The sequence below is a fragment of the Muntiacus reevesi genome, chromosome 21 (genome assembly GCF_963930625.1).
Source record: "Muntiacus reevesi chromosome 21, mMunRee1.1, whole genome shotgun sequence".
Lineage (NCBI taxonomy): Eukaryota > Metazoa > Chordata > Mammalia > Artiodactyla > Cervidae > Muntiacus > Muntiacus reevesi.
The window spans coordinates 9,957,488-9,980,967 of record NC_089269.1 but is presented as its reverse complement, the minus strand read 5'-3'; the positions used below and the strand labels follow the sequence as shown (position 1 = coordinate 9,980,967).

General features: G+C 39.6%; 1 protein-coding gene across 3 annotated transcripts in view; it reads right to left on the bottom strand.

Annotated features, from left to right (window-relative positions):
* Positions 1-448: 448 nt before the first annotated feature.
* The window catches only part of ZBTB11 (zinc finger and BTB domain containing 11), a 33,138-nt gene continuing 10,106 nt past the window's right edge, over positions 449-23,480 (bottom strand). For 2 of the 3 annotated variants that reach the window (XM_065913614.1, XM_065913615.1), the window contains exons 4-11: positions 18,138-18,967; positions 17,755-17,934; positions 14,250-14,495; positions 12,607-12,751; positions 11,826-11,943; positions 9,248-9,406; positions 8,952-9,127; positions 5,088-8,359 (exon numbers count right to left, since the gene is read on the bottom strand). In XM_065913614.1, the coding sequence (XP_065769686.1) occupies positions 7,842-8,359; positions 8,952-9,127; positions 9,248-9,406; positions 11,826-11,943; positions 12,607-12,751; positions 14,250-14,495; positions 17,755-17,934; positions 18,138-18,967 (2,372 nt within the window). In that variant the 3' untranslated portion in view covers positions 5,088-7,841. Of the gene's footprint in view, positions 1,254-5,087; positions 8,360-8,951; positions 9,128-9,247; positions 9,407-11,825; positions 11,944-12,606; positions 12,752-14,249; positions 14,496-17,754; positions 17,935-18,137; positions 18,968-23,480 lie in introns of those variants that run through there. The other variant, XR_010660199.1, reaches the window with a different exon arrangement.

Genomic DNA, 23,480 nt, shown 5'->3' with positions numbered 1-23,480 from the left:
CTTTACACTAAGTCTGAACTCTGGTTTATCTTTATCACTGATTGATATCATCCAAATACACCAAAGATGAATTTCACTCAGAATCCAGTATTGTCCTGATCTCATGATGGTTATACACCTGAAGTTACTTATTTTATTCCTGCTTTTATTATATATATATATAAATATATATAATACCTAAATTATATTCAGATAAAGATTTATATTAAATTATATATTTTATATATAACTGCTTTTAGAATTCCATGACTAATCTTAGTTGATGTGAAATGGTTAGATCAGTAGCAACTATGAATTTACCCATGTAACCATGACTGAAAATAAAGTTCCTAAATAATACTTCAAGAATATTTATTATGCCCTGATTTTAAAAAAAGAAACATTGTATCAACATTCAGACAACTAAGATCATGGCATCAGATCCCATCACTTCATGGCAAATAGATGGGAAAACAATGGAAACAGATTTTATTTTCTTGGGTTCCAAAACCATTGCAGATGGTGACTGCAGCCTCGTAGCTCAGTAGATAAAGAATCTGCCTGCAATGCAGGAGACCTGGGTTCGATTCCTGAGTCAGGAAGATCCCCTGGAGAAGGAAATGGCAATCACTCCAGTACTCGTGCCTGGAAAATCCCACGGACAGAGGAGCCTGGTAGGCTACAGTCCATGGGGTCACAAGAGTCGGACACGACTGAGTGACTACACCACCACCACCACCACCTTGGAAGAAAAGCTATGACAAACCTAGACAGCATATTAAAAAGCAGAGGATTACTTCACCGACAAATGCCCATATAGTCAAAGCTATAGTTTTTCCAATAGTCATGTATGGATGTAACAGTTGGGCTATAAAGGCTGAGCATCTAAGAATTGATGCTTTTGAACTGTGGTGTTGCAGAAGACTCTTGAGAGTCCCTTGGACTGCAGGGAGATCAATCAATTCTAAAGGAGATCAGTCCCCAATATTCACTGGAAGGACTGATGCTGAAGCTACAATACTTTGGTCACCTGATGCAAAGGGCTGACTCACTAGAAAACACACAGATGCTGGCTGGGAAGACTGAAGGCAGGAGAAGGGGGCGACGGAGGGTCAGCTGGTAGTATCACTGACACGGACGTGAGTTTGGACGTCGGGAGCTGGTGGACATCCAGAAGATGGTGAAGGACAGGGAAGCCCGGCGTGCTGCAGCACATGGGTTCGCAGAGTCCGACACAACTGAGCGACTCAACACCACCACCTTTGTATCAAGTACTGCAAAGGATATAATATGGAAAGAATGCAAGTATTGATACTAATTAGTAAAGTATTTGCAAATGATTAAAGCAAATCTAATTGAAGATACAATTGAGAATGAAAACGTGTGTATGTGGGAATATGGTTATATGAGGAATGTCTACTTTTCCACTTAGTTTTGCTATGAACCTAAAACTGCTCTTGAAACTAAAATGTGAGCAGTGGTTTGACTTATAGATCGACAAGGTATGTCACTTAACCATAAACCTAATAATACTAAGTTCAATATAAAAAACCCCAAATATATTTGCTGTGAGAGAATATTAATCTATGTATGAACAGTTATATGCATTATCATACCAGCAAATTTCCCAAAGCATCATTTAAATGTAGTTACATTCTCAAAGGGTCACTCTGAGAAGATGATGTCACTTTCCCAGCTGATTTGTTTTTTTCCCATTTATTTTTATTAGTTGGAGGCTAATTACAATATTGTAGTGGCTTTTGCCATACATTAACATGAATCAGCCATGGATTTACATGTATTCCCCATCCCAATCCCCCCTTCCACTTCCCTCCCCATCCGATCCCTCTGGGTCTTCCCAGTGCACCAGCCCTGAGCATCCAACCTGGACTGGTGATCTGTTTCACCCTTGATGGTATACTTGTTTCAGTGCTGTTCTCTCAGAACATCCCCACCCTCACCTTTTCCCATAGAGTCTAAAAGTCTGTTCTGTACATCTCTGTCTTTCTGTTTTGCATATAGGGTTATCATTACCATCTTTTTAAATTCCATACATATGCATTAGTATACTGTATTGGTCTTTTTCTGGCTTACTTCACTCTGTATAATGGGCTTCCGGTTTCATCCATCTCATTAGAACTGATTCAAATGAATTCTTTTTAACGGCTGAGTAATATTCCATGGTGTATATGTACCACAGCTTCCTTATCCATTCGTCTGCTGATGGGCATCTAGGTTGCTTCCATGTCCTGGCTATTATAAACAGTGCTGCGATGAACACTGGGGTGCACGTGTCTCTTTCAGATCTGGTTTCCTCTGTGTGTGTGCCCAGGAGTGGGATTGCTACATTTGGCATCAACTATGATGCTCCAAGGAAGACAACTGGGAATCTTGAGCATGCATTTGACTACAGGCCTTGCTTTCTCCAGGAGGAGGAACTGAAGCAGCAGGCATGGGGCTTCCCTGGTGGCTCAGTGGCTAAGATTCTGCACTTAGAATGCAGGATGCGTGGGCTCCATCCCTCCTGGGGGAACTGAAGATACCCCGTGCCACCCTGCCAAACACACAGGAGCTGCCGTTCTGTGCCGGCTCAAGGGGCGCTGGTGGTGCCCTCACGCTGCAATGGAGAAGGGTTCTGCTAATAGCCATTTCTCGTCACATTACACACTTCCATTGCTAAGTTATGACTTCCTTGCTGTGGACATAGAGCCATTAGAAAGCTAGGAAGGTGCAAGATTAAGAGCAATTTCAGAGATTAATCTGGAAGTAATATGTGTAAGAGAAAAACAGGGCAAGCATGAAAGCTGGGAAGCCAAGATATTGGTAATACACTGCACGTGTGGGTTTATGAAATCTTAAAGGAGTACTATGCTAACAGGGTTTCCCAGGTGGTGAAGTGGTAAAGAATCCGCTTGCCCATGCAGGAGATCAAAGAGATGTGGGTTTGATCCCTGGGTCAGGAAGATCCCCTGGAGTAGAAAATGGCAACCCACTCCAGTATTCCTACTTGGAATACTCTCCCATGGAGAGCGGAGCCTGGTGGGCTATAGTCCTTGGGGTTGCAGAGTCGGACATGACTGAGCATACATCCACACATAAAATGTTATCAGTAATTAGTAGTGATGTTAATAGAAGTAACGGACCAGAGACATTGCTAAGGAATTCATTGGCTGAATCACTGACAGAAGCATCCCAGATGACCAGGGATCTAGGATCTAGTTAGTAGATGCTAAAGAAAAAAATCCTGACACACACGCACACACACGCACACACGCAGAATAGCTTTTAAAGTTTAAGAAAAACCTTCAGTCAGGATTTAGGAAAATCCACAGAGGGTTTTCAAGGGGAAATGGGGTCAACATAAGGCCTAACTGTAAAACAGTAATTACCACTGGTGTGGGAGTTAATGAACCATATGCCTCTCACCTGTTTTCACATCTGTTGGGAAGTGTTGATATGTATCTGAACTTACACTGCCTACAGCTCACGAAATGGATGCCTGTGGAGTAGAAGACACTGTGCCAAGAACTTCCAGCAAGGAATGAAAACAAAGCAAACCCAAGTGGTGGATTCATAAGCAAACATGTAATTTTTTTTTTGTTTACATTTTGAGAAAGATCTTTATTTGCTTTACACAGCAGTAAAAACTATATTATACATTGCCTGTGTGTGGGTTCAGTCCCTAAGTCATGTCTGGCCTTTTTGCAACCCCCTTGACTGGCCCACCAGGCTCGCCCAGCCATGTAATTTTCCAGGCAAGAATACTGGAGAAGGTTACCATTTCCTGCTCCATGTCACGTTTTCTAGTTGGCTTTCCTGGTGGCTCAGATGGCAAAGAGTCTGCCTGCAATGCAGGAGACCAGGGTTTGATCCCTGGGTCGGGAAGATTCCCCTGCAGACAAGAATGGCTACCCACTCTAGTATTCTTTTTGGAGAATTCCAAGGACAGAAGGCAGGCTACGGTCCACGGGTTGCAAAGAGTCAGACGTGACTGAATGACTGAGCACTTTCTAACTGAACTAGTATTCTTATGAAAAGACAAAGATATGGCGGCCTGGACTTTTTTTTTCAAGACAACCATAGGAAATTTGGTGGTCCAGCGGCTCAGCCTCCATGTTTCCACTGGAGGGGGCATGAGTTCAATCCCTGGTCAGGGAGTTAAAATATTACATGCTGCACAGCCAAAAAAAAAAGCCAATCATATACTATGTATAAGAGACATACCTTACATATCAGGTTATGAGCAGGCTGACAGCAGTAAGCATGGTAAAATGTACCACATGAATACCCCCCAAAAAATCCTGATGTGGCTATTTTACTATTTTAAAAATACTCATTTGGTTGTGTCAGGCCTTGGTTGTGGCATGCAGGATCTCCCGCTGCAGTATGTGAGCTTAGTAGCTGCTGCATATGTGATCTTAGCTCCCCAACCAAAGATGGAACCCAAGTCCCCTGAAATGTAAGGTGGACTCTTAACCCCTGGATCACCAGGAAGCCCCTGTAGCTATTTTAATTTCAGTCAAAGCAGACGTAAAGCCAGGAGCATTACCAAAGGCTCTTCATTTTACCCTTTCATAATGGTACAAGGTCTAACTCACCAGGAAAACAGTTCTGTATTAGACAACTAATAATGGCTTCAAGATACATGAAGGAAAAATTGCCAGAATTATTAAAAGGAGGAGAAATAGGCAAATCTACATTCATACAGGTAGAGGTATTTTTCTAACTGATAGAACCAACAAACGACAAGGGAAAAAGAATAGGGGTACAGAATATTTGAACAAAAATAATCATTTAATTGACATTAAAACAATGCCTCCACACTGCAGAAAATTTAGTTCTCATGAAACATTTACAAAAATTGATCACTGCTTATCCATAAAAAATAACCCTCATCAAATGTTAAAGAATAAAAAATATACAGAATATGTTTTGTTTTGTTTTAACTTTTTCCCCTTTACTTTTATTAGTTGGAAGCTAATTACTTTACAATATTGTAGTGGTTTTTGCCATACATTGACATGAATCAGCCATGGATTTACATGTGTTCCCCATCTCGATCCCCCCTCCCGCCTCCCTCCCCATCCCATCCCTCAGGGTCTTCCCAGTGCACCAGCCCGGAGCACTTGTCTCATGCATCCAACCTGGACTGGTGCAGAATGTTTTTAATCACAGTAAAATTATTTTAGAGATCACTAACAAAAAGATAACCCCCCAAACCCCAAAACCCTCTATGTTTAGAAGTAAAATGTGTGAAAGAGTAAATTATAATGAAAATTAGAAAATATTTTAAATCAAGTAACAGTGAAGGAATACCATATCCCAATGTGTGGAATGCTGTGAAAGCCGAGTTTAGAAGAAACTTAGAGCTTTAAGTATGTATATTAGAAAAGATGTTAAGTCAGCAGGCCTTACCTGAATGGTGGTAAACTGGAAAGAGGCAGCAAATTAAGCCCAAAGTCAAGGTGGCTCAGTGGTAAAGAATCCGCCTGCCAATGCAGGAGATGTGGGTTCAGTTTCTGGGTCAAGATGATCCCCTGGAGAAGGAAATGACAACCCACTCCAGTATTCTTGCCTGGGAAATCCCATGGACAGAGGAGCCTCGGGGGCTACAGACCATGGGGTCACAAAGAGTCTCAGCGACTAAACAACTGTACTCTTAACATTTATAACATTCTGGAGAAATCCAATAAACAGCAGTATTCACTTCAGAACTTCAGACAACAGCATCATGTACAGTTTACACCACAGCTATTAAAAAAGAAAAAGAGACACTGAAGGTCTGGACTAGATCCAGCAGTTTAGGTAACTTTGTGAAGTTACGTAGAAAGCCACCGGCATTTAATACAACAGCACGAACAAGCAGATTTAATCAGGGGACACCCGATCTGACAGAAAGCAACAATGTGGGCTTTGAGAAAGGAATTATTATAAACGGCAGTTTCTCCATGGAAATATAAAATGAATCTTTGGAATCTTAATACTTGCTTCTGCATGAAATTTATGTAATTCTCTAAACACACTTAAATTATCCAAACATGGTAGTTAATTGTACTACTTTTGATTTTGTTGTAAGATTATGTTTAAGTGTAATAATAAGTCTTAATAGTATTATGTGTTCACTCAGGGGTTATTTTTAATGTGTTCAATTCCCCTCCTCTTTAAAAATGGATTAACTTAATAATAAATAATAGCAACTGATTTATGAGCTGAAAATAGTGACAAGCTTAACTTCAAAGCTTATGCTTTAAACAAGATTCAACATCTTTTATTTACATATTTATGACATACATTAATGGTCTTACCCAATTAAATCTAATAACAGTGGTGACAATGGAACATAAAGACAATTCCAAATTTTAGATTGAAATACATTTTCACTAACTGAAACATACGATTAAACAAGCAGCCATTATAAAGCTGTAGACTGTATGTCAATCCACTTAAAATTGAAAGTCAGCCACACAGCTACCGAAACAACGGGAAATGTGCAAATGCAAATATCACATATGCAGGTATAGCACATGCATGGCATCACATTTATTTTTCTTTTAAGCCACTTAAACTGGAATAAACATTTTAATAATATATATACATCAAGGCACATTCTTTTCTTGTGCTTTAGGAATGATTTACATGTGATTTGCTTATATCTTAATTTTATACCTTATATTAGCTTATTCTAATACTTAGAAGTTTAATTTTAACAATTATAACTTGAGTGGTAGTTTCCCAGGAGAGAAATGTGATATCTCCCGATGGTTATTTTGAAAAATGAGAAAATTAGATAGCTTACAGAGGTGGCAATTTAAAAATCAAACACACAAATTAGTTTTTCAGGCAACTTTTAAAAAGAATTTACTTTTAACAATTTGGTGGGCCATAATCAATTCCTTTAAGTAGTATACTATAATGAGGGTTGAACTGAAGAATTTTCAATATTCCGAAATTACTTGACAATCATATGGTATCCACAGGACTGCTGTAGATATCTATATTGTTATCCTATTCCTAAACTGCATTTTTAACAAAATTGAACAATTAAACATGATACAAAAGCTGCAAACAACCAAACCTAGCTTTAACCTTTTCCCTCCGTTTGTTTTCTCGTCATCAGGGAGAGATCCCATCAGCAGATCATTAGCAGTGCTGTTTCCTCATGGTCAATTTACTTGCCTTGCAGGCTCGCACAGTAAGGCTTAACAGGCATTGCATGCATTGGAATTGCATTTGAAAAATTAGCTCTTCATTTAAGGGTTCCCCACACAGATTAAGTACACTGTGCAAACTTGATTACAACATGTAACTCATTAAGTGCTTTACAATAGAACAAAGAATCCCTGACTTTATAAAGGGATAAAATAAATAGTAAGTCAAGAACCACAGATGTGAAGCATTTAAAAAAATGTAATATACCTATGCATCCTACTAAAATGTTGTATATTAGAATTTTTAATCCATAAACAGGGCCAATGAAATCACAGAACCTCTATATTTTGAGAATAAAAGAGAAGAGCCAATTAGTACAGCCTTTTAAATTCAAAGTATATATAATCAAGTCAAAATGCAAATAAAACTGTACGGTTTTGAATTTAGTACAGTTCTTTTCAAACATTAATTCATAAAAAGTATACCATGATAATCCACTGCCACCAAATAGATTTGTTTTCAATTTGTTTACAGTAAATGGACTTTTCTACAGAACCATCAGCTGGACAAATCGTTATACGTTAAAACACCCCCAAACAGCCCAGAAGCTGGACAGACAAACTCCAGGCAGACAGTCACACAGGACTGTAAACAAACGTTCTGTGAGTTCAGGACACATGAGACGTCACCTCTTTTTCTCTCTATTTCTACATTCACTCCGTTTCTGAAATATGTGCCACCTCTACTTCGACAGTCTGAATAGCTTCTGCAACTTCAGAGAGCTTCTGTCCTTGCTGCTGTGCCAACACGTAATTAACCACTTGCATAATACTTTGGTCAGAGAGCGTAGATACCGATGGACATTCTTCAGTCGCTGCAACAGCTTCAAGAGCTTCCATGGTTTCTCCTGTCACTACCACAGTTTCAAGTTCTTGAGGACCACTGTTCTCTTGTTCCTGCATGTCTGCTGTTAAGATGCTAACAGCATGCTCCACTTGAGTCCCCTGGTTGTGAAACTGAAGGGTATCTTTTTCCAGCATGATCTTGCAAGGCACATAGTCCCTGTGGAATTTAGTCATGTGTTTACGGAGTGTCCTAGCATCTATGTAGGCTTCACTACACACAGGACAGACGTAAGGCCGTTCGCCTGTATGTGTTCTGACGTGGCGTTTCAGGGATCGGGCATCAGCCCAAGCAACTCCACAGGTTAAGCACTCAAATGGCTTAACTCCTAGTAAAAGGGGGGAAAAAAAAAAGGAAAAGAGAGGCGTGTGTGTGTGTGTGGTGAGGTCCAAGTACCAAAATTTATTACAGCTGCCTGATAAATAATGCTTTTAAGTACACTAGCCCATAAGCCTTACTCTCTTAACTATGGCCATCTTTGAGTTAGGGCCAAATGGTTTCCCCTAGAATAAAGCAGATTCTGGATATAACCTCTCTAAAGATGTTCCTATGGATAGAAGTTACTCTGAGACAATTTCACTGTCTCACTCAAAATTTCACTCAGAATTTCCTTACACCTTCACAGCAATCCTATAATCCTAGGGATAAAAAACAGAAGCTTCAAGGATTCCACTCCAGCATAAAAATATTGATACAGAATGTTAAGCTCACTAAGAAAGGAATCTGTCTTATCTACACAACAATTAGGTAGTCAGATTGACAATCACTGCTATTATTTGCATAAATGTTCCATAATATGGGATTAATCTCTCATTAAGGAAGATAAGATAACAGACAAGAGGAATGGAGAAGAATCACTACTGGACTGGTTTTTATTCGATTTAAAGGTCTGTCTGTTAAACTACGTGAAGTATAGTTACCTCCATGGTTGTTCATGTGTCTTCTATACTCTCTCAGCTGAGTGAATTTTCTTCCACATTGTTCACACACGCGTTCCAGGTTTTGCTTTGCTCGTCCTTTTTTTCCGTGGGTAGCTTTCTTTACATGCCTTCTGAACAATGCTTTTTCGTAAAATTCTTTGCCACATATATTACACCTAAAATAGAGGAAAAACGCAAATTACCTTTTCCTAAACACCAGAACCGTACTAATGACTAAGAGTTGATCCAAGTCCATACGTCTCTCAGTCCCGCTGAGCTTCGCCCAGCTCGCCCACCTGTACGGCTCGGTGACGGAGTGAGACTTCACGTGGGAGTACCAGTCTTTCTTCCAGCTGTAGCACTTCCCGCAGAACTGGCACTGGAAGGGCTTCACGCCCAGGTGCTTGTTCATGTGCTGCCGGAGGTCTCTGGCCTCAAAGAAACTCTTCTCGCACCTACGACGACAAAGCCCGTTCACCAAACGCATCATCTTACTCTTTTAAAAGAAGTTTCCAAGAGCTCAGTATATTCCTGGCTTTCTAGAACTCTACAAGATGATCCCAATTTAAAACAAAACACAATCTTAGGATTGCAAGCTTGCATCAAGGCTGGAGTGTGCTAAGTTCTTTCAGTTCCAAAGTGCTAGAAACATTTTAGAAAGAATCCTGCAAAGCTCCCAAAGGTCACTGTAAAGGTGATTATCTTCCATCTTCTCAACTCCTTGGGATCTCCCCCTTTCACACCCCTTTTCACCCTCTCCCATTCTGTCCATCTGCTGGGGTAGGATTTACTCCGGCCCATGAGGATGGGGCAACTGACTGAGGCAAAGGCCAATCAGAGCATCCTCTCAGCCTCTGTGACTGATGCCCAGAAAACCAAATGACAGCCAGAGTCAATGCGAGTGACCTCAGGGCTTTTATAGGAACAGGAGGAATGCCACTTGACAATCTGGGAGTTGAGGGGATGTGAGGCTGAAACCACTGCCGCCGACTTGTCCACATGGAGCCTCACAGACATCAAGTGCTAATGAATCTGAAATCAATTTACATTAAACCATTCAGACTCCTAGTTCATTCAAGCCAGTTTAAACTGGGTTTTCTTACATTTGCAGCTATAAAGGTATGCACAATAAACTACTTTTCTTTTAAAATTAGACTGAGTAAGGGGACTTCCCTGCGGTCCAGTGTTAAGACCTCCCCTTCTAAGGCAGGGGGTTGCGGATTTGATTCCTGGTCAGGGAGCTAAGATCCCACATGCCTCAGGGCCAAAACATAAAACAGAAGCAATACTGAAACAAATTCAAAAAAGGCTTTAAAAATGGTCCACATCAAAAAATCTGTAAAACATAAAAACAGACTGATCAGAGTGACATCAACAAATATGGGCAGAGTTGGTAACTCCAAAAGCCCAACCTTCCACAAAATCAGTAGACAAAGTGGTAAAAACAGTCAGAAGCAATTTTACTGGAGCTCTGGAAACTGATTAAAAGTTTACAGCAACCAGGTAATTATTTAATTAAGAAAAAAATTGTTGAATCCTGGTAAAAGAGCTTTGTGCATTTCAACTCATCCTGACCCCATCCCTTGGTTCCTCAGTGCAGGAGACACAGAATTCATTCTCGCTGTGGGTTCACAGTATCAGGGGGACTTAAACCTAACTGTAGTTGTTTTGAACTATCTGGTACCTCTCAAAGTGCTTGCTTTTATTTAGCCAAATTCCCCCAGGGCTGAGGACTTGGGGGTGGTGGGGAGAGTAGAGAAGAGGCATTGGTTGGAAACATTTAAAGGTAAACGTATTAGCCACAGCTGCTGGGGCAAGGAATGGCAGTTGGGAGGGAAGGCTGGAGAATGAGATACTTCAGGAAATAAGACTCCTGAAGAACTCTCACATATTCCCAGGCATCTAGAAGTCCAAATTATTTGCCCAGGGCTGGCCCGTGTGCAGAAAAGACCTGAAAATGCTCCGCGCTCTCACCACTGGTTGACTCTGCACAAACAGAAAGAGAAGACCAAGGCAGGACTGTAAACTGCCTGGCTGAACACTGAAGGCATTCTGGGATCAGTGGCGACGCTTGCACAACACTCGATATACTGAGAGCCACTGAGCTGAACACTGTAACCTGATAAACGCTATGTTACATGAGCTTTGTAAAAGGGATCTCAGGAGGTTCTGGAAAGAGGGAGAGGAAAGGAGTCTGAAGAAAAAGAGAAGTGAGCAACGAGTCCAGTACTTCAGAAGAACAGGATATATATATATACAGAATCTCTGCCTGGCACCAAGGGAGCCTTCGTCCCTACAGTCCCTACCCCTAGGTCGCACATTTGAAGAATTTCTTTAAGTCGTTTAAAATGAATGATTCGTATGGTATGAGATTTATAATGTAAATAAAACTGCTAAATAAATAAATAGGAACACCTAGACAAAGGCAAACTGATTAAAATCAAGAGTAAATAGTACATTTTTTTAAAAAGTAAAATAATAGTTTACTATTAAATTCAACTATTCTCTTCTTTTTTCAGTTTTGCTGAGGGGTAACTGACAAAACTGTAAGGTATTTAAAGTGTAAAACATGATGTGTACACACACACACACACGCACATCGTGAAAGGATTCCTACCACTTATTAACACATCCATCACCTCAGATATACACATATATGTGTGTGTTTATATAATTACATGTGAATATTCAAGTTCCAGTTCCTTAGCAGAGTTCAATCACAGCTGAACTTTGAAAGTGACACATTATCAACAGCGATGCTCTATCAGACTGTATCTAAGCAACTGCAGCCGCCTCAAACATTTTCCTTCGAAACAGCTTTCAAATCAACTAAGAACACACATTAACTGAATGGGTCACATACTAAATACTTACTGAGTACAATGATAGCCTCGAACCTCAGGCTTCGGTTGGTGCTTCTTTAGGTGCTTGCTAAGCCCAGAGCCTCTATGAAAAGACTTTCCACAAACTGAGCAAAGGTACTTGGACTCTCCTATAAAAATGAAAAAGCACGTCACAGATCCAGCAATCAAGTGCTCTTCCAACAATGCTTCATGCCATACTTCAGAAGCTACTTTATCAAGTGAACACAGAAGCTATGGGTTTAGGTCCCACCTTTGAAGAATTACAAACTACGTCAAATACCCTATTTCCTCTCAATACAGTACTAGTGAGGCCATGACTGCCCAAAGAATTTGGGAGGCTTGCATGGTCATCTGGAACAGTGGAGTTGTATACAAGTTCTACACCAGATTATCTACCCTTCATCAGCCACTTTTATGTAACTGCTTTAAACATGTGAAAGTAAGTATATGTGGACTAAAAATTCTAATAAAATTATAAACCACATACTTGTTGACAGCTTATTGCTCAACTTTTTTAAAAATTAATTTCTTGTAATTGGAGGATAGTTACAATATTCTGGTGGATTTAGCCATACATTAACATGAAGCAGACACATGCACTAATTTTAAAAAAAGTTTAAAAAACTTTTATACAAATAAGATAGTTCTAAAATTAGATGTAAGAACAACTTTTAAGCTTTACTCTCATTAATTAAAAACACTGCACATATACAGTCTTATAGCATAATCAGTACACCATGTAAGCTAACGGTATATAACGTGTAACTATGTCAACATAAATTTCTCATCACCTGTGTGGATACTCATATGCTCTTGAAGACTCCTCTTGGTAACAAACGACTTCACACACAGCTCACACTGGAACTGCTTCTGTGACTGATGGAGACTCTGATGTAATTTTAGACCGTGTTTGTAGATAAAAGTCTTTCCACAGACCTAAAGGAGCATGGGTATTTAAATGAGTAAAACAGAAAAAAAGAGTTAAGGGCTGCTTCTGAAGAATGAAGTTAGAGAAGCTAGTATGCTATTTTAAATTAAAACCTTAAATTATAAGCAAAATGACAACATTTAAGTTGAAAAAAGGGCCTAAGATTTTAAGCTCGTTGATTATCTCCTGATTCTGTACTTAACAAATACTTCTATTTTTCTTATAAGCATGTAATCTGTGGAAGAACTCAAAACAGTACCAAAAAACCCTCACACTGTCTTTTCTGAAACTGGCAAACAATACACATTAAAAGAGACATGTTCTTAGTTAAGAACAATATACTCATTCACATCTATACCAACTAAAACAGTGCTTCTCAAAATCTCTGTGATGAAGTACCAGTTTTGTTTTTCTTGTCTCAATCTACTAGGGATTTTTGTTAAACACAACAAAGATGTCAAACAACGTCAAACTGCCATGACAGTTTCTACATGCTTGCTCTCCCGTTTTTCACTTATCTTCTGTGGACCACACATCTGGAGTAGAGCTACAGAAGAAGACCAGAGGTCCAATTAACACTTAATTCTTAAATATTGAATACAATGATGCTTACTACGTGGCTTCAAAGTAACTGAAGGGAAGGGGTAGGAAGGGAGTGAGTGACAGCACATAAAAAACACAACCAGCCACAGATAACCAACGACCTACCCTGGGATCCTCTAAAGACCTACAGGAGAGAAAGGAGTCTAAAGAAGAATGGATACACAGCTGAATAAGTCTGCTGTATGTCTAGAACTAACACAAATTATAAATCAACTATATTTCAATAAAAGTTTTTTAATTAAAAAAAAAACTCACAAATGACCATGTCTTGATAGCTACTAAAGCTGGGTAAAGGGTACATAAGGGTTTATTCTATTCTCTGACATTCTTTTTTCATATGATACAAAGCTTAAAAAAACAAGAGAGAAAAACATTAAAAATCTTATTGGTTCCAAAACTATCAATAAAAATAGTGGGTCATCCTTATAAGCAAGGCTACAGGTGTTGCTAGAGACTTTTCACTGTTTCAAATAGCCCAAAGCTGGCTTATCACCAGGATTCTGAACCAGCAATCACATTCTGACATTTAGTCTTCAGCTTTGGAGAAGGACACAGAGTTTAGGCAGACTTTCTGCTAAGATTTAAGTCATAGGTTCCTTCCCAAGCCAGGCTGGCCCTGCCGAACATGAAGGGATGATTTAGAAGCTGGTTATTCTCACCCAGTACCACTCTGAATTCCATCAAGTCTCCTGAACACTCTAAATAGATTTATTTCAAACTACAACTTCAGACAACAAATTAAAGAGCAAAAATGGGAATCACCCTTGACCTAGGCAACAAACTGAAAAAGTTAGGGACTTTATGGAATATTTTACAAAGTGATGTGGCTCCAGATTCAACCAGTCTTATTGTCAGTTATATTCCAGTCATCTTTAAATAACAAAATAAATATAATGATTTTACCTGGCATGCATGTGGTTTCACACCCGTGTGCTTTAACATATGTATTCGAAGAGAATATAATTTAGGCAACGTCCTTCCACATATGGAACATATAAACTCTCGCTTGGTTCTGCCCTTCTCAGACGATGACCCTGATGCCTCATTCGATGCAGAATGGGAAGCGGACGAAGTAGGTGCATCTTTCCTGGTATGTCGAATAAGGTGTGCTCGCAAGGAGGCACTGTACTGAAACTGTTTCTTACACAACTAAAAGAAAAAGTAAGTTCTGCCTCAATGTATTTTCATTACAAATGCTAAGTGCAACGCAACTCATATTTCAACTTGCCATTTGTCTGTTACAATTACATAAACACATAAACTATGTAAGAGACACAGTACACCAGGTACCAGGTTATACAGATGAGAGGGACAGATCCGGTCTCTACTCTGCAGGGGTTTATAGTCTAACCACAGAAGAAGGATTTCTATGTAAACAGGTGAAGTAAGTAAGAAGGGGGAGTAATCACAGTGAGGAAAAGCCTCAGCACTGAGGCTGGGTCTTGAAGGAACGGGAAGATGCAGACAAGTGGATGCACACCATCACATGAACACGAACGGCTGTGAGGCGGAGCATCGACAGGGGCCTGAAAAAGTAGGACAAAACTGACAGTCCTTGGGGCGTGTTCGCTTTTATTCTTACACTGTGTGTGCTTTTTATTTTTCATCTGTCTGGCTGCGCTGGGTCTTAGCTGTGACAGACAGGACTCCGGTCTTTGCTGCACCATGTGAGATCTACTTCCCCCACCAGGGGCTGCGCCTGGCCCCCTGCCCTGGGCGTGTGGAGTCTTCGCCATGGGGCAGCAAGGAAGGCCCCGTCCTCGAGCTTTACCCTGTACTTGCTGAGTATTCCTGAAAGCTCCTGTTCTTTATTTTAAAATCAGTTATACACAGTCACCATCTATGGGACTTTTTTTTTTTAATAAATAAAAGTGGCCTATTGGTCCACTACTTCTCCTTTTTTGACACTTTCTTAAAGATCATCTCTGTGATTCTGAGTAATGTGAATAGGAGATGAGTCTCTCCTTCACCTTTCACTCTCTGCTGCTGCTGCTGCTAAGCCGCTTCGGTCGTGTCCGACTCTGTGCGACCCCATAGACAGCAGCCCACCAGGCTCCCCCATCCCTGGGATTCTCCAGGTAAGAACACAGGAGTGGGTCGCCATTTCTTTCTCCATTGCATGAAGGCGAAAAGTGAAAGTGAAGTCGCTCAGTCGTGTGCGACTCCTAGCGACCCCTAGCGACCCCATGGGCTGCAGCCCACCAGGCTCCTCAGTCCACGGGATTTTCCAGGCAAGCGTACTGGAGTGGGGTGCCATCGCCTTGTCCGTTTCACTCTCTGCACATACACAATTCCTTTTATTACCATACTTGCTCGAGCCAGCTTTATCATCGTTTTGGTGAGATCAGCTTCAGTGCTTACATTATCTGGATGATGTACATTACAGTTGGACAACACAGTACAGCACGATTTTCTTCCCTTTCCCTTTTACTTCTCTTCATATTTACTGCTAATTCGTTGTCAAACTTTCCCTCAATCGTTGGCTGAGAGAAGGTTTAAACACATCACCTTGTGGGAGATCTCCGTCAAAGCACTATGCTATGTTCCAAACGGCAGCAACTGTTTCGCAGATTGGACCCCATGTTTTCCATCTCCCATGTCTTTATCATTTTGGTGGAATACCTCTACCAACAGCTTCCTGAGAAAGGGAATTTGGGGGGTAAAACTCTGCAGACCTTGCAAGTCTGAAACAGTTCTTATTGTACCATCGCAAATATAGTCTGACTACTGACTTCAAGTTAGAAACCATTTCCTTTTATAATATTAAAGATATTGTGCCTTTATCTTCTAGCTTCCACTGTTGTTGCTGAAATGTCTGAAGCTATTCTAACCCTTTTCCTTTCTCTCTTCCAATTTGTAAGATTTTCTTTGTCCCCTAATTCAGTACTTTCATAATGCATTTGGTAAAGAATTATTTTAAACCATGATTCTGAACATTTAACATGTCCTTTTAACAAGGAAACTTCTGTGTTCAAGTTCTAAAATGTTTTTTCATTGCATTAATGATTTCTTTCTCTCCATGCTGTTTAGAATTATTTGGACATTAGACTACAACTAGACCAATCCTCAGTTTCTTTCACTCCCATTCTTACCTTGTGTTTTATTTTCTGAGTGATTTTTAGTCAATTATGTTTCCTAACTTTTCAGAGGTTTTTTTGTTATATATTTTATTCCTAAAAAACTATTCTGTTTTCTTAAAGTGCCCTTTTAAAAACATAGTACATGATTATTGTTTTACTGACACAATCTTTGCCTTTATCTCTAATATAAATCATACTTGTGGTTTGGGTTTTATGTGCATGGTTTGTTTGTTGCTGCTTTTTTTTTTTGGAGTTTTCTTCTAACTGCATGTCTTGGATTCCTCAAAGTTGCTCTTTGCTTGAAATATTTCTCATGAGTCTGTATACCTGATGTTTATTCACATTTCAGAATAAGACATTTAAACACTGATTGGAACTTGTGTGTAAGTAGGGAAGTAAACTATCAACCCCTGGCTTTAGTGAGTGGTATCTTTAGGTCTTTTTTTCACTGGGCTTCAGATTTCTCATCTCTAAGAAATCTTTCTATTTTAAGGTTAAGGGTTTGGCTGTTAACATTCCAGGACCTGAGTAGGGAAAGAACACTTTTAATATTCAGTATAGAAGCTTCCACTTTCCCTTGTTGGGTATACCGCACTGATACATTCACCCTCATATCCACAGTGTTCTCTAGGGCAGCTGTGGTTTTATCTTTTTCAGAGAGTAGAAGATGGATCTTTGACTGAAGGCACGGTGGTAGTGATTCACTTGCTTCTTAAAAAGACTCTCTAACCATCAGCCTTACCTCTACTTTCAAGGTCACTAGTACCACTAATTCCTGAGCCTCCTGGTAGTTCTGCAATACAATTTGGGTTGATTCTTAGCTTTCCATGCTGAAAGCCTGGGAATGAGCCCTTTCAAATCCACTGAATCGAAGATTCCATCTAGGGACTTCCCTGGCAGTCCAGTGGCTAAGACCCCACACTTAACACTTCCACTGAAGGGAGCCTAGGTCTAACCCCTGGTCGGGGAAGTGGGATTCGAGTGCTACGTGGGGTACAGTAAAAAAAAAAAAAAAAGACTACATTTATGTATCAGAGGTCAGAATTTAGTTGCTATGGCCTCCTGTTCTTTTTGCCTCTCTATGAACTTTCTAAAAAGATCATTTTACTGTCATCTTTCTACAGTAAAGTAGAAAGTACAGTAGAAGCAGAGCTAAGTCACTGAACATTTTTTGGCAAGAACGTGACACGCATGAACCAGCAAGTTAACTATGACAGCAATATAAGGGAGAAGGAGAATACAGATGGTAGCATAATAACAAAGCAGTAAACTGGATTCTATTTATAAAGAAGTTAGCACCGTTTATAATTAGCTTTCCAGACACTTACTGGACACTTGTAATCTCGAGCTCTTTCATGTTTCAGGATGTGCTTTATAAGGGCATATCGTCTCTGAAAAACCATTCCACATTCCCCACATTTATGGGATGCTTCTTCTTCTGTATTCTCTTTAGCATCCCTTTTTGGCTGTTTCATCTTTTTTCCTCTTTGAACTAATTTCTGAGCCACCTGATTAAGGAACAGAAAACACAATCCAAATTTAACTATCTCAAATTCACATTACCTTATTAATAACATTGCAATTTAAAACATTAAGTTGCTTTCTTGCACCCACTCCCCCCCCCTCAAAATATTTTTCACCATAAGTTTATCAACAGAATGCTTTCAACTTAAAGCTAAAACTACAAAGGTGAACTCTTTCTTCATCATACCTGTTGAACTGCTGACTTGGGAATGGCTTTCCGCTTCTGCAGCTTCTTCTCCATTCCTTTGTGTAGTCGGATATATCCCCCTTCGTTGACAGAACGCTGCCGAAGTCTGCTTCTGTAAGTGTCATCATCCGGGCCAGGGTCCATCAGTGCTGTCGGTTCAGCTAGGCTTTCCTCATCTTTTGAGGACTCGTCAAGGTCCTGCCTACGCTCTGAAATGTCGTCAGCACAGACATCCTCAGCTGCAGTATCATTTCCTGTATCAGTGTTTCCTGGAGAGCTACCGATTACATTGTCCTGTGAAGGCCTGGGGTGAGTACTAGAAACTGTGCTATCTTCTCTGCTGTTTGAAGTTTCCAGTTCTGGCTGGCTGGTTTTTGTTACTAAGTCAGCGGACTCCCCTTCAGGACGGGACTCAGCTCCGCAGCGCCCAGGAGACGCGGAGGCGCCGGCCTGCGAGGAGGCCCGGGGCTCAGGCTGCGCCCCGCTCTGGTCGGGCGGCTCCCCGTTCAGCAGCAGCACGATCTCACAGTCCCCGAGCTCCGCGGCCAGGGGGGGCGCGGCTCCCGCGCTGCTGGCCACGGCAGGGGCCGTCCCTCCGTTTTCTTCTTGTAAGTCCTGTGTGGACGCGACTGTTTGTACTTCACCCTTCTTATACACTGTTAACTGCTTCTCTTCCATTAGCTTATGCACGCTTTCACAGATTTCTAAAACTTCTGACATAAAAAGATGGCGAGCCAAGACGGCGACGTCAGCCATGCTGCAGAAGTCAAAGGTCAGCACAGAGGTGTAGGCAAACTCCAGCAAGGGGAGGAAGCTGGCCTTGCAGAAGCCTGTGCGAGACCGGAAAGACGGAAGACACAAAGTCAGACCTCCACTAGAACACCGTGTCCGACTGCAACACAAAATGCAATACAAAGGCAAACACAACCATTTACTCTGCAAGCAAACACTCTGGAATTGTTTTGAGTTCTGGCTGCTTATTAAGCCTTGACTAACTCACTTCCAGGAGTCGTGTCTCTCAATACCTAAAATAGAAAATAATATCACACTTACTACCTCAAAGAGTTGTTGTAAGGCAGTCATTTTCAAACTGTACTCCTTAGAACCCCGGGGGTTCCTCAAATTCCCCTCAAGAAACAGCTGCTGGAGAACGGAGGGTACAAAAAGAGAGGGAGGCAGGTGAGTAGGCAGGGTCCAACCAGCCTGTCCCCTAACCTCACTGCACTAAGTATAGCTGTACATTTTAAAACAGAAGTCCATATAAAAATTTGATTGTGAACAAAGTGTTCTATTACTAAAACTTTCAAAACAAGGTGTATAGCAAGGGGTCGGCAAAATTTTTCTGTAAAGAATCGGATGATAAATACTGCAGGCGACAAGGCATCTGTTTCAACTACTGAATTCTGCCACTGTAGCTGGAAAGAGAAACCAGGCATTGTAACATGTATATAAAGGAGTACGGCTATATCGCAATATAACTTTATGGAGGAAGAGGAGGGAAGACTGCCTTCCAGCTATAGTTCACTTATCTTTGGTCTAAGGAATAAGACAAATTACCACACACCAGGCATTAGGTTCCCATTTTATGTGAGAAAATAAGATCAGTTCCATTCTAAGTTCTCAGTACTTCACATTTAAAAACCATTGTTAATATTCCCATGATTCAGAAATTAGAAGATTACATAGTTGTAAATCCAATTCCATCTCAATAATCAGAACAAATTAACAATTTGTATAGCTTTTTAAGAGTCTCTTTATACAGCCCAATAAATACTCTTCTGTCTCGTCTCCTTCTTACAACAGGTATTATATTACACACACTTCACTGTGCCTTGCTTTTCTCATACATAATAACTTATTCTTAAGAGATCTTTTATTAAAAATGACAGAGGGCCAAAGCAACTTTTTAAAAACTCATGTTTGCTGTATTTTTCAGTTTTGACTGAAGATAGATAAATTGTGGTCCTTTTACATGGGCAAAGAAGGGATACACAAGTAACAGGCATACAAGGAAGCCTTAACTGTGAGATGTACTAGCAGTCAGGTTGGAAGCTGGGGAGACTACACATCAACACGACTGACATGGCTAATTCAGTCGTTCCCAGGAAAGCTGGTAATTAAGCTGGCTGAAGTCATATTAACACTGCCACAAATTATGAAGCTAATAAGCTTGAGGTAAGAAAGTATTTCTTAAAAAAAAAATGCATTTTGGTCTTTTACCTAGTACCTTTTTAATTTCTAAGTTGAAGTCAATCCAGAGCATGGAAGAATTAATACTGTTGAAATGATCACACTACCAAAAGAAATCTACAGATTAAATGCTATCCCTATTAAATTACTCATGACATTTTTCACAGTACTAGAACAAATAAACCTACAATTTATACGGAACCATGAAAGATCCAGAATTGCCACAGCAATCCTGAATAAGAAGAACAAAGCAGGAGGGAGGCTTCAGACAATAAATACAATGCTACAGTAATTAAAATAGTTTGGTACTGGCACAAAAACAAACATATGGATCAATGGAACAGAATAGAGAGCCCAAAATAAACCCACACTCGTAGTCGATTAATCTTCAACAAAGGAGCCAAGAAAATGCGATAGGAAAAAATCTCTTCAAGAAAGGGTGTTGGGCATGTTGGAAAGCTACATGTAAATCAATGAAATCTGAATGCTCCTTCACATGATACACAGAAATGACCTCAAAATAGCTTAAAGACTTAAATATAAAACATGACACCAAAAAATCCTAAAAGAAACCATAGGCAAAACATTTCTTTTCTTTTTTTGGCAAAACATTTCTTGACATAAATCATACCAATGTTTTCTTAGGTCAATATCTCCAGGCAATAGACATAAAAGCCAAACTAAACAAATGGGACCTAATCAAACTTACAAACTTTTGCACAGCAAAGGAAACCACAAACAGAAAGGAAAGGTAATCCATGGAATGGGAGAAAATATTAGCAAATGATGTGACCAACAACGGTTTAATCTTCAAAACACACACAGCTCATATAACTTACCACCACCAACAAAACAAACAACCCAATCAAAACAATGGACAGAAGAACTAAATAAGACATTTCTCCAATGTCTTATAGATGGCCAACAGGCACGAAAAGACATTCAACTCTGCCACTGTGGAAAAGAGTATGGAGGGCCCCCCAAAATTAATCACAGTTGCCGTATGCTCCAGCAATCTCACTCCTGGGCATATCTCCGGACAAAATCAAAAAGATACATGCACCTCTATACTCACAGCAGCTAAGACATGGAAACAATCTAACTGTCCACTGACAGAGTAATGGATAAAGAAGATGTGGTACATATGTACAATAAAATATCGCTCAGTGATTAAAAAAAAGAATGAAATAATGACATTTGCAGCAACATGGATGGACCTAGCAATTATCGTCCTAAGTGAAGTCAAAGAGATAAAGACAAATACTATACAGTATCACTTATACCTGGAATCTAAAGTATGACACAAATGAACTTACCTACAAAACACAAACAGACACACAGAGAGAACAGACTTGCTGCCATGGTAAAGAGGAGTGGAGCAGGACTAGGGTGGGAGTTTGGGGTTAGCATATGAAAATTATTACACAATAGGATGGATAACAGCAAGGTCTTACTGTATAGCACAAGAAACTCACCATGCAGTGATAAACCATAAATGAAAAGAATATTTAAAAAGAATATTTATATAAAACAGAATCAATTCGCTGTAAAGCAGAAATTAACACAACACTGTAAATCGACTATACTTCAATTTTTAAAATTTGGTTAATAGGTAAAAAGGGTTACTGGGCTTTTGTTTACCGAAGTACAGCAGACGTACAATATTTTATGTTTCAGGGGTACAACAGTGTTCCACAATTTTTAAAGGCTATACTCCCACTTGTAGTTATCCCCTGTACTGTATATCTTTGGAGTCAAGTATTCTTTAAGAGCAGGGCTGAGAAAACACCACTGATTGCTATTGACTAGACTATTTTACAACTGTGTAAAAACTAACTTATAGAAAATAGCAAGCACAAATGAATTGTAAAAGAATAAGAAGTTATTTCTGTCAGGGTTGGAAAGGCAACTCCAAAACTTTATTGGTTTATTTCTCTATAGGGTATTAACCAATTTTTCATCGATCAGCAAATTCATTTTCAGAAAATTCATTTCTCTGGTTGAAAGACAATATATACAATTCTTGGGAATTGTATAAGAAGCAGTTTTAACATCGTTCTGGTCTCCACAATTAATTATATAAGATCTTGGACTATAGTATTTGCATAAAAGTTAGGCTTTTAACATTTAAAAATTATGTTTTGGCCAAAGGGTAAAGAAAGTTTTCCTGTAAACAGCCAGATAAGCAAATATTTTAGGTTTTGTGGATCACTGATTTTTGTAGCAACTATTTAATTCCGCCCTTGTAAGTTCAAAAGCAGCCACAGACAACAGGCAAATGAATGGGTGTGGTTATCTCAATAAAACTTTATTTACAAAAGCGGTCAGTGGGCCAAGATTTGGCATGCAAGTTGTAGTTTGCCAGCTTCCTTTTCTTTTTTTGTAAAGCCAGTAAAACTTTAGTAAAAAAAAATTTTGAAATGAGAGAAAATGCACAAGGAATGAAAGAGATATCTACAGTCATCGTAAGCATTTACAAAAGGATACGAAAAGTTCTGTGCTGGGCAGAGCTTCCCTGCCTGAGAGCTGGCATCTCTCACAAACACCCTACACTAATAAATCTACTTCTTGCCTATCACTTTGCCTCTTGCTGAATTTCTTCTGCACTAAAAATTGTTTTTTGTGCTAGAATTCCTTGGCAGTCCAGTGGTTGGGACTCTGAGCTTTCACTGTGGAGGGTCCCAGAACTAAGATCCTGCAGGCTGCACAGCATGGCCAAAAAAAAAAAATTGTGCCAATAAATTTGAAAATTTAGATCAAAGAGACATATTATGGCAAATACACAACCTTCTATAAATTACTCAAGATGAAATAGAAAATCTATAGAATAATTTCCTAACTATTAAATGTGTCAAATTAGTAGCTAGAAATCTTGCCCCAAAGTCTCAATACAGGCCCAGTCAATTTTAGCCATCATTCTACCAAATATTCAAGAAATAAACCTAATTTCATAGTAACTACTTCAGTGAATGTAAAAAATTGGAAGGAACACACAATTATAAGATTAAGCTGACATGACAAACTGTGAAAAATTACTAAGTACAGATACAAACAGTCTAACGTTAGTACTCTAAACCAGTTTGTACAAACCATTCTAAGCAGTTTGTACAAAATATGATGTTATGACTAAAGTGGATTTATTTCAGGAATTAA